Raw genomic sequence first — 13,117 nt, 5'->3', positions numbered from 1 at the left:
TTAGTTGCTTGTAATATTTCTGCTTCTCCTGCCTTAGTATAGTTGTCATATCCTGCCTTATTCTGATATCCCTATCTTCTAACTCCTCATCCTTCATACTTTCTAACCCTTTCTTGAAAGGCAACCTTCTCTCTTTAATTTTTTGATGACACACTTTATGTGACATCTTTCATTTGCCTAGAATTTCAGGGTGCTACCCTGTTACCTGTTTCCTTAGTTTGAGACCAACTGTGGTTGATGTCACAGACTCCTACCTTTTCCTCACATTTACTCAAGTTTTCTGATAGTGCTGACATATGATATTTTCATCTATGTCTCGTTTAATCTGTTTATATCATAATATGTAGCTAATCTGCACACCTTCTTAATTTTAATGTTCATCTTATTTATCACCAGGAAGTGATCAGTGTCGCGATCTGCTTCTCCATAGGTTTGCATACCTTTGATGCCATTTGCATACCAGTTCTGCATGCATGCATGGTGTGTCTGATTCGTGGTTTGGCCATCTAGTGCCACCCGTGTCCCTTTATGTATATTTTTATTTTGAAACCATGTAATCACGATACAGATATCACTGTCAATTGTGAAACCAATCAAATGGGTGCCACTGTTACTACTGTCTTGATGCAGACATGTGTTACTGATCACTGATTTATAAATGTCTTCTTGCCCCAATTTGTAATTAAAATCACCCCATACTATTTCAATGTGTTTTTTAGGTTACTGATTATTTATAGTATTTCTTCTTCATTCAGCATCTCCACTTTACAGAGTTCACCATTCATACTGTAATCATAGGCAGAGACTTAATTGTCCAACAATCAACTGCGAAAATCGCAGTTTTGTCAGTGGTGGGAGTGATAAGACAGCCTATGAAACATTACTAAATGCCTTCTCTGAAAACTACCTAGAACAGTTAGTTCAGAAAATGGCTCATCTACATCTACATACATACTCCGCAATCCACCATACGGTGCATGGTGGAGGGTACCTCATACCACAACTAGCATCTTCTCTCCCTGTTCCACTCCCAAACAGTACGAGGGAAAAATGACTGCCTATATGCCTCTGTACAAGCCCTAATCTCTCTTATCTTATCTTTGGCAGTAAAATTGTACTGTGATGCGTGAAGCATTCAACCACTACCACTGTCGTACCTTAGGAAAAGATCTTGTTGAAAACCCAAGGAAATTCTGGTCTTACGTAAAATCGGTAAGCGGGTCTAAGGCTTCCATACAGTCACTCACTGATCAGTCTGGCCTGGCAAAGGAAGACAGCAAAACGAAAGCTGAAATTTTAAATTTAGCATTTGAGAAATCTTTCACGCAGGACGATCGTACAAACATACCGCCGTTTGAGTCTCGTACAGATTCCCGTATGGAGGACATAGTGATAGACATCCCTGGGGTTATGAAGCAGCTGAATGGGTTGAAAATAAATAAATTGCCACGTCCTGATGGGATTCCAATTCGGTTTTACAGAGAGTACTCTACTGCATTGGCTCCTTACTTAGCTTGCATTTATCGCGAATCTCTTGTCCAACGTAAAGTCCTGAGCGACTGGAAGAAAGCGCAGGTGACGCCTGTTATAAGAAGGGTAGAAGGATGAATCCTCAAAATTACAGGCCAATATCCTTAACATCGGTTTGTTGCAGGATTCTCGAACATATTCTCAGTTTGAATATAATGAATTTCCTTGAGATAGAGAAGTTGCTGTCCATGCATCAGCACGGCTTTAGAAAGCATCGCTCCTGCGAAATGCAACTCGCCCTTTTTTCACATGATATCTTGTGAACCATAGATGAAGGGTATCAGACGGATGCCATATTCCTTGACTTCCAGAAAGCATTTGACTAGGTGCCCCACTGCAGACTCCTAACTGAGGTACGAGCATATGGGATTGGTTCCCAAGTATGTGAGTGGCTCGAAGAGTTCTTAAGTAATAGAACCCAGTACGTTGTCCTCAATGGTGAGTGTTCATCGGAAGTGAGGGTATCATCTGGAGTGCCTCAGGGAAGTGTAGTAGGTCCGCTGTTGTTTTCTATCTACATAAATGATCTTTTGGATAGGGTGGATAGCAATGTGCGGCTGTTTGCTGATGATGCTGTGGTGTACGGGAAGGTGTTGTCGTTGAGTGACTGTAGGAGGATACAAGAGGACTTGGACAGGATTTGTGATTGGTGTAAAGAATGGCATCTAAATCTAAATATAGATAAATGTAAATTAATGCAGATGAATAGGAAAAAGAATCCTGTAATGTTTGAATACTCCATTAGTAGTGTAGTGCTTGACACAGTCACGTCAATTAAATATTTGGGCGTAACATTGCAGAGCGATATGAAGTGGGACAAGCATGTAATGGCAGCTGTGGGGAAGGTGGATAGTCATCTTCAGTTCATGGGTAGAATTTTGGGAAGATGTGGTTCATCTGTAAAGGAGACTGCTTATAAAACACTAATACGACCTATTCTTGAGTACTGCCCGAGCGTTTGGGATCCCTATCAGGTCGGATTGAGGGAGGACACAGAAACAATTCAGAGGCGGGCTGCTAGATTTGTTACTGGTAGGTTTGATCAAAATGCGAGTGTTACGGAAATGCTTCAGGAACTCGGGTGGGAATCGCTAGACGAAAGAAGGCGTTCTTTTCGTGAATCGCTACTGTGGAAACATATTGGATCCAACGGCAATAAATAGATCTGACCCTTTGAGAATGTCCACATCAGAACTGATATGAGTCATGAAGACATGGCTGTGACAGCAAATTACAAAGGACAACTAAAACAAGTGGAAAGAAATATATGTTCAGTAAACTAGATAAAAAAATCAGTAGTCTTATCTCAATGAGGAGCTTGAGCATGTAAAGGAACTATGGCTCAAGTTTAAAAGAATAATTGACTGTGCACTGCATGGATATGTATCTAGTAAAACAGTTCATAATGGAAGGGACTCTCCATGATACACAGTCACTCTATAAAATATATATATATATATATATATATATATATATATATATATATATATATATATATATATATATATATATATATATTAGGTGTAAAACAAAATTTAGGACAAGGGATAGAGAGATGTTGAATAAAACATACTTGGCTCTGTGAAGAGAGCAATGTGTGATGCCTTCAATGACTTCCAAAGCAGAGTATTGTCAAATGATCTTCCACAAAACCCAAAGACATTATGGCTGTCTGTAAAGGCTGTTAGTGGCACCAGAGTTAGTTTACAGTCCTTAGAAAATGAGACAGGAAATGAATTGAGGGTAACAAAGCAAAAGCGGAAGTGCTTAACTCCATTTTCAACTGTTTATTTACAAAGGAAAACCCAAGCGAACTGCCCCAATTTCATTCTTGTACCACTGGAAAGTTGGTTGAAAAAAGTATTAGTGTCATTGAGGTTGAGAAACAGTTGAAATCATTAAAATTAAACAAAGCTCCAGGACCCAGTGGGATACCTGACAGATTCTATAATGAATTTGTGGCTGGGTTAGTCCCTCTTATAACTATAATCTGTTGCAGATATCTCAAACAAAAAAATGTGCCAAGTTCTTGGAAAAAAAACATGGGTCACATCCTTGTACAAGATTGGTAATAGAAGTGATCCATAAAACTACCATCCAATAACCTTGACATCAGTTTGTTGTAGGATCTTAGAACATATTCTGAGCTCAAACAAATGAGGTATCTTGAACAGAATGACTTCCTCCATGACAACCACCGTGGATTCTGAAAACGTCCATCATGTGAAACCCAACTTGGATCAAGGCAGTCACATAGATGCAGTATTTCTTGATTTCCAAAAGGCAGTACCAACCTACATCTATTGTGAAAAGTACAATAATGAGGGGTATCAAGTGAAATTTGTGACTGGATTAAGGACTTTTTGGTAGGGAGAATGCAGCATGTTATCTTGGATGGAGAGTCATTATCAGATGCAGAAGTAACTTTAGTTGTGCCCCATGGAAGTGTGTTGGGACCCTTGCTGTTCATTTTGTAATTAATGACCTTGTGGACAATTTTAACAGTGACCTCAGACTTTTTGCAGATGATGCAGTTATCTATAAGGAAGTACTAGTTATCTATAAGGAAGTACTGTCTGGAAGAAGTCGTGTAAATATTTAGTCAGATCTTGGTGATATTTCAGAGTGGTGCAGAGATTGGCAACGTGCTGTAAATGTTCAAAAATGTAAAATTGTGCTCTTCACAAAATGAAAAAAAAAGTAATATCCTATGATTATAATGTCAATGAGCCTGTTGGAATTGGCCAACTCATACAAATACCTGAGTGTAACACTTTGTGGGGATATGAAATGGAATGGTCACATAAGCTCAGTCTTGGGTTAAAATGGTGGTAGACTACAGTTTGTTGGTAGAATACTGGGGAAGTGCAATCAGTCTGCAAAGGAGATTGCTAAAAGATTGCTTACAAATAACTTGTCCTTCTGGTTCAAGAAGATTGCTCATGTGTGTGCGACACATACCAATAGGACTAACAGGGGATATTGAATGTATACAGAGAAGGCCAGCCTGAATGGTCATAGGTTCATTTGATCCATGGGAGAGTATCACAGAGATACTGAAGGAACTAAACTGGCAGATGTTAATTACCATGATAATTCTGTTAACAAAATATCAAGGACCAGCTTTAAATGATGACTCTAGAAATACACTACAAACCCCTTCGTATCACACATAAAGGAATCATGATGACAAGATTATAATAATTACAGGGTACACAGAGGTTTTCAAACAGTTGTTCTTCCCACACTCCATGTTTGAATGGATTGGGAGAACTTCTAATAATTGGTACAATGGGACATACCCTCTGTCCTGCGCTTCCTGGTGGTTTGCTGAGTATAGATGTAGATGTAACATTATGAAATGGCAATGATTTAGGTACGTACTCCAGCATAAAAGTCCTCTCACAGGCTGCATGTGCAAGGAAATGTCACTGTTCCGGAAAGTAACTGTAATGTAGGAGATTCTGTTGTTAACGGATTTTAACTTTTTCACTGCTTTTATTACTAAGTCATGTACATAAAACCCAGTAGGCCTACCCAATTTGTGGCATTTGCTACAGTCTCCATAGAGGATGATCCCAGTGCTTATCTTGATTAACCTTGTACGCTACAATCTAATCTCCTGGTGGCTATAACTTTCAGCTTTTATTTTTCTAATTTGTTGGTCATATTCTGTCCACTTTTTGGCCTGTGTAGGCTCCTTACAATCCAGGTTACAAAGGAGAAGTCCACTGTATCTTGCCACATCCAATTACAGTTGAGACAGACCAGCCAGATTCCAAGGTTTCTGTACAGAGTCCTGACCAATGTATTTGTGTGTGTGTGTGTGTAGAGGTAACTTTCTGCACAACCCTCAAACAGAAGGCACAGTGGTACAGTGCTGGGATGCCCATCCTAGACATATTGCTTTTTCCACAGCTTTTCACTCACCCTTGGCCATGCTAGATTTGGTACACCTTGAGTATCCACCCGCTATACCTAGGGAATGTTCATTGAGTCACTATCTGAGGAGGCACCCAAGGGAGAGATTAGCAACACCACATGGTATTTATGGGTATTAGTACTGGCAAATAAATTAAGAGACAAAAAATTAGTGGGAGAGTATGTTCACTTTATGTTTATGATCAGGTTATTAATGTCTCACCGATTATAAATGTCCTGGTGAAGGTAACTGTCTATTATTTATATGAAGTATGTTAACTGGGTTTCATTTATTGTGTGAAGAAAGCATTGTGTTTACTGTTTTTCACTGCTTCTCTTTCCATTTCTTTTTTCAGGTGTGTCAAAGAACTGGAGACTGCAATGAGCTATTCTATTTTTGTTCTGCTGTTCTTAAACATGGTGACCATTTGCACACTCATCATAAGCACCACAGTGGTGAGTCTGGTACCTTTTCTTCTATTGTCTGCAGTATTGCAGACTATTTGCATAGATAATTTATCTTCAAGAACATTCGATGTTGTTTCCACTGGCAATGATAGAGCTATTTTTGTAGAAGCCTCAATCCTGATAATACTGGGTGATCCACTTACACTGCCTTATAGTCTGGGACTAGGAAGTGGCACAAGTTGGTCTACTTCCAACAAGTATGTAGATGACAGTTGTCAACTACTAGTAAATGACTGAAATCCCAACAACTGTGTCATTATGGGTAATGTGAGATGTAAGGTGTGACCTATGCAAATTGCTGAGCTTGAGGGGCAAGACTTTGTGTGTGCAGTTGGTTGAAAGCACTGCATTTTGCACAAGTACGTGCAGCGCTGTATGGCCATTGATGCTGGCATAAGATGGTGTATGTCTTTTGAAGTATGTACATAAAATATGAAGCCATCACTGACATTGAAATTAACATTTACCTGCCACTTTTCCTGAGTTACTTGAACTACCAAAACAAAAGGAGACAGAGCTTATCGTAATATGACACTGAATGTTTTGAACTGCATATGATTGGGTCACATTGTGCACAAACCCATTCAGGCATGTTAGACCTAAATTTTGTAGGTGTGGCATAATCAGCAAAACTGCTTTGTGTAGTGCTAGCCATTCCAATGTGAGGACAGTGCTGGCCATATGGAAAGCCTAAATGGAATGTATTTTCCCTAACTGATGACTCCAAAGTGTCTGAGTAAACAGTACTCACAATTCAGAACATAGCTGCTGCTGGCTACATGGCTTGGGAAATGCTGACTGAATCAGTACTCTATCTGACTGTGCCTCCAGGCCTAACATAAACTTTCATTGTCACTAATATTTACATCTAAGATTTTCAAGCACTATGCCAAGAGGTTCTATCAGGCATTATGTGATATTTACAACCAGTTCTCACTCATATTTGTAAGATTTTGTCATTGTATCTCAACAGATTTCACACCAACTTCATTTCATTTCTGGGTGTCTAATTCAATTCCTACATACCCACTGTGGCATGATAAGTTACAGTTCCCCACCAATTTCACTCTCCCACATCCTGAAATAATAGATAGAACCAACACTTACAATGATATTTTGAGGCAGAGTGTAAATTTCATTAACTGGAAACAAAATATGAGTAAAGAAATCGAAGTATGGAAGCTCCACTTATACCAAAAGTCTGTACAGTCCAAAGGTAACAAAATATAGGCCTAAATGTCTCATGTACTGTAGTGTAAAACTGGTGGCATGAAAGCAGATGTGAAAATTAAGATATGAATAGTAATAGCTAAATAAAAATTCAGCAAAATTATAACTTTATTGTGTGATGGTGCCTCAAATTCAAATCATTTTCAGTGCATAAGGAAACGCTCTGCTCTGTGTAATTAAAAGAGGGCACTGTAAATTACTGGAGGTCTGGGATTAATGGGTTCGCAAGAATATGCTGAGAATTTACGGAAAAGCACAACAAAAATGAAAAAGTACTGCAAAGTGCAAGTTGTAGACTAGAGCTATGAATGGAACAAAAAATTGCATACGAGGTGCACTTGGGAAGTTTTAAGAATGGATCCGCTAGTGCTTACTGGTTTTGCAGGCAGGTACACAGAAGGTGGGGAGTGAATCATTGCCTTTTCCTTGAATGCCCTCTGACAGGAAACTGCTTTTCCTTTATTCAATTCATTATGGCAGCTGGTTGAGTGTGGGTCTGTTAGGGCTTGTTGCTGGATTCTGTCTGTGTGAAAATGGACGTTAAAATGGAGCAACGATTTTGTGTGAAATTTTGTTTTAAAACCGAGAAATCAGCTTCTGAGACTTACAAACTATTAAAAAGAGCTTTTGGAGATAATTGTATGAGCCAGTCAAATGTTTTTGTGTGGTTCAACAGATTTAAAAATGACTGCAAATCATTTGAAGATGAACCACCGTTCAGCCGTCCTTCCACCTCAAAAACGAATGAAAATGTTGTGAAAGTTCACGACTTAGCTCGCTCTGATTGTAGACTTACAATTAGGGAGATGGCTGATGAACTTAATTTAAGTTTCTATGCAGTTCAGGCAATTTTAACTGAAGATCTCAGCATGTGTCGGGTGTCTATAAAATTGATTCCAAAGTGTTGTCAAGTGACCAGAGACAATAATGACTTGAAGTGTGCCAAGAACTGATTGTTGTTGTTGTTGTGGTCTTCAGTCCTGAGACTGGTTTGATGCAGCTCTCCATGCTACTCTATCCTGTGCAAGCTTCTTCATCTCCCAGTACCTACTGCAACCTACATCCTTCTGAATCTGCTTAGTGTATTCATCTCTTGGTCTCCCTCTACGATTTTTACCCTCCACGCTGCCCTCCAATACTAAATTGGTGATCCCTTGATGCCTCAGAACATGTCCTACCAACCGATCCCTTCTTCTGGTCAAGTTGTGCCACAAACTTCTCTTCTACCCAATCCTATTCAATACTTCCTCATTAGTTATGTGATCTACCCATCTAATCTTCAGCATTCTTCTGTAGCACCACATTTCAAAAGCTTCTATTCTCTTCTTGTCCAAACTATTTATCGTCCATGTTTCACTTCCATACATGGCTACACTCCATACAAATACTTTCAGAAATGACTTCCTGACACTTAAATCTATACTCGATGTTAACAAATTTCTCTTCTTCAGAAACGCTTTCCTTGCCATTGCCAGTCTACATTTTATATCCTCTCTACTTCGACCATAATCAGTTATTTTGTTCCCCAAATAACAAAACTCCTTTACTACTTTAAGTGTCTCATTTCCTAATCTAATTCCCTCAGCATCACCCGGCTTAATTAGACTACATTCCATTATCCTTGTTTTGCTTTTGTTGATGTTCATCTTATATCCTCCTTTCAAGGCACTGTCCATTCCATTCAACTGCTCTTCCAAGTCCTTTGCTGTCTCTGACAGAATTACAATGTCATCGGCGAACCTCAAAGTTTTTATTTCTTCTCCATGAATTTTAATACCTACTCCGAATTTTTCTTTTGTTTCCTTTACTGCTTGCTCAATATACAGATTGAACAACATCGGGGAGAGGCTACAACCCTGTCTTACTCCCTTCCCAACCACTGCTTCCCTTTCATGTCCCTCGACTCTTATAACTGCCATCTGGTTTCTGTACAAATTGTAAATAGCCTTTCGCTCCCTGTATTTTACCCCTGCCACCTTTAGAATTTGAAAGAGAGTATTCCAGTCAACATTGTCAAAAGCTTTTTCTAAGTCTACAAATGCTAGAAACGTAGGTTTGCCTTTCCTTAATCTTTCTTATAAGTCATAAGGTCAGTATTGCCTCACGTGTTCCAGTGTTTCTACGGAATCCAAACTGATCTTCCCCGAGGTTGGCTTCTACTAGTTTTTCCATTCGTCTGTAAAGAATTCGTGTTAGTATTTTGCAGCTGTGACTTATTAAACTGATAGTTCGGTAATTTTCACATCTGTCAACACCTGCTTTCTTTGGGATTGGAATTATTATATTCTTCTTGAAGTCTGAGGGTATTTCGCCTGTTTCATACATCTTGCTCACCAGATGGTAGAGTTTTGTTGGGACTGGCTCTCCCAAGGCCGTCAGTAGTTCCAATGGAATGTTGTCTACTCCGGGGGCCTTGTTTCGACTCAGGTCTTTCAGTGCTCTGTCAAACTCTTCACGCAGTATCATATCTCCCATTTCATCTTCATCTACATCCTCTTCCATTTCCATAAAATTGTCCTCAAGTACATCGCCCTTGTATAGACCCTCTATATACTCCTTCCACCTTTCCGCTTTCCCTTCTTTGCTTAGAACTGGGTTTCCATCTGAGCTCTTGATATTCATACAAGTCGTTCTCTTATCTCCAAAGGTCTCTTTAATATTCCTGTAGGCATTATCTATCTTACCCCTACTGAGATAAGCCTCTACATCCTTACATTTGTCCTCTAGCCATCCCTGCTTAGCCATTTTGCACTTCCTGTCGATCTTATTTATTAAACATTTGTATTCCTTTTTGCCCGCTTCATTTACTGCATTTTTATATTTTCTCCTTTCATCAAGTAAATTCAATATTTCTTCTGTTACCCAAGGATTTCTACTAGCCCTCATCTTTTTACCTACTTGATCCTCTGCTGCCTTCGCTACTTCATCCCTCAAAGCTACCCATTCTTCTTCTACTGTAGTTCTTTCCCCCATTCTGTCAATTGTTCCCTTATGCTCTCCCTGAAACTCTCTACAACCTCTGGTTCTTTCAGTTTATCCAGGTCCCATCTCCTTAAATTCCCACCTTTTTGCAGTTTCTTCCGTTTTAATCTACAGGTCATAACCAATAGATTGTGGTCAGAGTCCACATCTGCCCCTGGAAATGTCTTACAATTTAAAACCTGGTTCCTAAATCTCTGTCTTACCATTATTAGTCTGATTAATCAGACTAAAAGTAACCCATATTTGTTAAATAAGGCAATTACAGTTGAAGAATAGTGGGTATATGGATATGATACTGAAACAAAAGTTCAGTCTTCGCAGTGTAAGGCTCCAAATTCACCACGGCCAAAAAAAGCACGCAAAGTCGGTTGAAGGTGAAAACAATGTTGATGATTTTTTTCGATTCTATCAGTATTGCGCATCATGAATTTACCCCTGGAGGAAAGACAATTAACCAGGAATACTACAATGTGTCCTTGAGCATTTGCGCGAAAAGGTGTGGAAGAAAAGGCCTGCATTTCGGAAAGACAGGAGTTGGGTTCTACACCATGACAATGCTTCAGCTCCTCGTGCCTTCTCCATTGTTGAATTTTTGACCAAATTCAAAATTCCTGTGCTTCCAAAACCGCCATATTCCCCTGATTTGGCCCCTGTAGACTTGTACCTGTTCCCTAAAACGAAATTTTCACTGAAAGGGGAGAGATTTGACTTGACTGAAGACATCTAGGCAAATATGGAGAGCGTCCTTAACACACTTCAGGAAAAAAATTTCCAGGAGTGTTTCCAAAAGTGGAAACACCATTGGAGTCGGAGTGTTCAGTCAGAAGGGGACTACTTTGAAGGAGATGCATTACAGTACCATGTGAGTACCACCATTGTACAATTATGAGCCCATTCTTAAAACGTTCCACTCACACCTCGCATGTACAGCTTTTGTTGCATAACAACAGCTCCAGACTAGTACATTTACTTTTGAAAGGTCAATTCATAACTAGGCACACTGCTTACTTCTTTGGAATATTACAAAGATGTCACTGAGCGTAACGTCTCAGGACAACGGATTTGTGGTGACCTAGCAGAGATCGATTCTTCCAATGTGGAAATTCGTTGGACAACACTGCAGCTCTGGTGTATGAACAGTCTCTGATTCAGACATTTCTAGACTTGTGTTGTGTATGCAAGTGTCTTATATGTACATCCATCAATTAACAAAGTGTAGATATTTGGTATTTATGATCTCCTTCATTCCATTTGGAGTATCTTTACCTGTGTCTGCACTACATTCATGACCCCACAATGTCCTATGTCTTATGACTCATCTTGTGAGCAACAACTTTACTGCAGAAGAACAGGAATTACAAGACAATGACTTTTTTGGTGTTGATTTCAGTGCTTTACAATAGCAACAACTCTTACGCTGGGTTAAATGTGAAAGTGACGTTTTTCGAGCAATACCAGTGGTAACAATAGTTACATTATTGTACCTAAACAATGTGTACCAATTATCGACATTCTGTGTACCTTCATATACAAATGTCACCCTTCCACAACCAAACAAGATGCTTCTCAACAAACTACCATGAACAGGCAGGGACTGGTGTTGTTTGATCATGTCGGTCCTCCTGCATCACATACGCTGCTGTTGAACACTCTCACATTGCAATATGCAGCCCATCTGGTTGGGCCATGTATGGACACTGTTCCGTATTCTACTTCCACACAGTGCCCTCCAAACAAGAGCTCATCCCTCATCACTCTCCGTTCAAATGCAGTACTATAAGGACCTCAGAATTTTCATGGCAGCCCTCTGCAAAAAAATGCCTCTGAGCACTATGGGACTCAACTGCTGTGGTCATTAGTCCCCTAGAACTTAGAACTACTTAAACCTAGCTAACCTAAGGACATCACAAACATCCATGCCCGAGGCAGGATTCGAACCTGCGACCGTAGCAGTCGCACGGTTCCGGACTGCGCGCCTAGAACCGCGAGACCACCGCGGCCGGCCAGCCCTCTGCAGTTTAAGTTATTTTCCAAGCTGCGAATCTTCCACCAGAACAATGAGATACATACACTCCTGGAAATGGAAAAAAGAACACATTGACACCGGTGTGTCAGACCCACCATACTTGCTCCGGACACTGCGAGAGGGCTGTACAAGCAATGATCACACGCACGGCACAGCGGACACACCAGGAACCGCGGTGTTGGCCGTCGAATGGCGCTAGCTGCGCAGCATTTGTGCACCGCCGCCGTCAGTGTCAGCCAGTTTGCCATGGCATACGGAGCTCCATCGCAGTCTTTAACACTGGTAGCATGCCGCGACAGCGTGGACGTGAACCGTATGTGCAGTTGACGGACTTTGAGCGAGGGCGTATAGTGGGCATGCGGGAGGCCGGGTGGACGTACCGCCGAATTGCTCAACACGTGGGGCGTGAGGTCTCCACAGTACATCGATGTTGTCGCCAGTGGTCGGCGGAAGGTGCACGTGCCCGTCGACCTGGGACCGGACCGCAGCGACGCACGGATGCACGCCAAGACCGTAGGATCCTACGCAGTGCCGTAGGGGACCGCACCGCCACTTCCCAGCAAATTAGGGACACTGTTGCTCCTGGGGTATCGGCGAGGACCATTCGCAACCGTCTCCATGAAGCTGGGCTACGGTCCCGCACACCGTTAGGCCGTCTTCCGCTCACGCCCCAACATCGTGCAGCCCGCCTCCAGTGGTGTCGCGACAGGCGTGAATGGAGGGACGAATGGAGACGTGTCATCTTCAGCGATGAGAGTCGCTTCTGCCTTGGTGCCAATGATGGTCGTATGCGTGTTTGGCGCCGTGCAGGTGAGCGCCACAATCAGGACTGCATACGACCGAGGCACACAGGGCCAACACCCGGCATCATGGTGTGGGGAGCGATCTCCTACACTGGCCGTACACCACTGGTGATCGTCGAGGGGACACTGAATAGTGCACGGTACATCCAAACCGTCA

At 41.2% G+C, this 13,117-nt stretch overlaps 1 protein-coding gene across 1 annotated transcript in view; it reads left to right on the top strand.

The window, feature by feature from the left end:
• LOC126195208 (odorant receptor Or1-like) overlaps window positions 1–13,117 on the top strand; it is a 187,305-nt gene that overhangs the window by 91,335 nt on the left and 82,853 nt on the right. Inside the window, exon 3 of the mRNA XM_049933725.1 lies at window positions 5,808–5,907. Within this exon, the coding sequence (XP_049789682.1) occupies window positions 5,808–5,907 (100 nt within the window). The remainder of the gene's footprint in view (window positions 1–5,807; window positions 5,908–13,117) is intronic.

The sequence above is a fragment of the Schistocerca nitens genome, chromosome 7 (assembly GCF_023898315.1).
Source record: "Schistocerca nitens isolate TAMUIC-IGC-003100 chromosome 7, iqSchNite1.1, whole genome shotgun sequence".
Classification (NCBI taxonomy): domain Eukaryota; kingdom Metazoa; phylum Arthropoda; class Insecta; order Orthoptera; family Acrididae; genus Schistocerca; species Schistocerca nitens.
The sequence above is the reverse complement of the archived record's forward strand: the minus strand, read 5'-3'. Positions and strand labels throughout refer to the sequence as shown.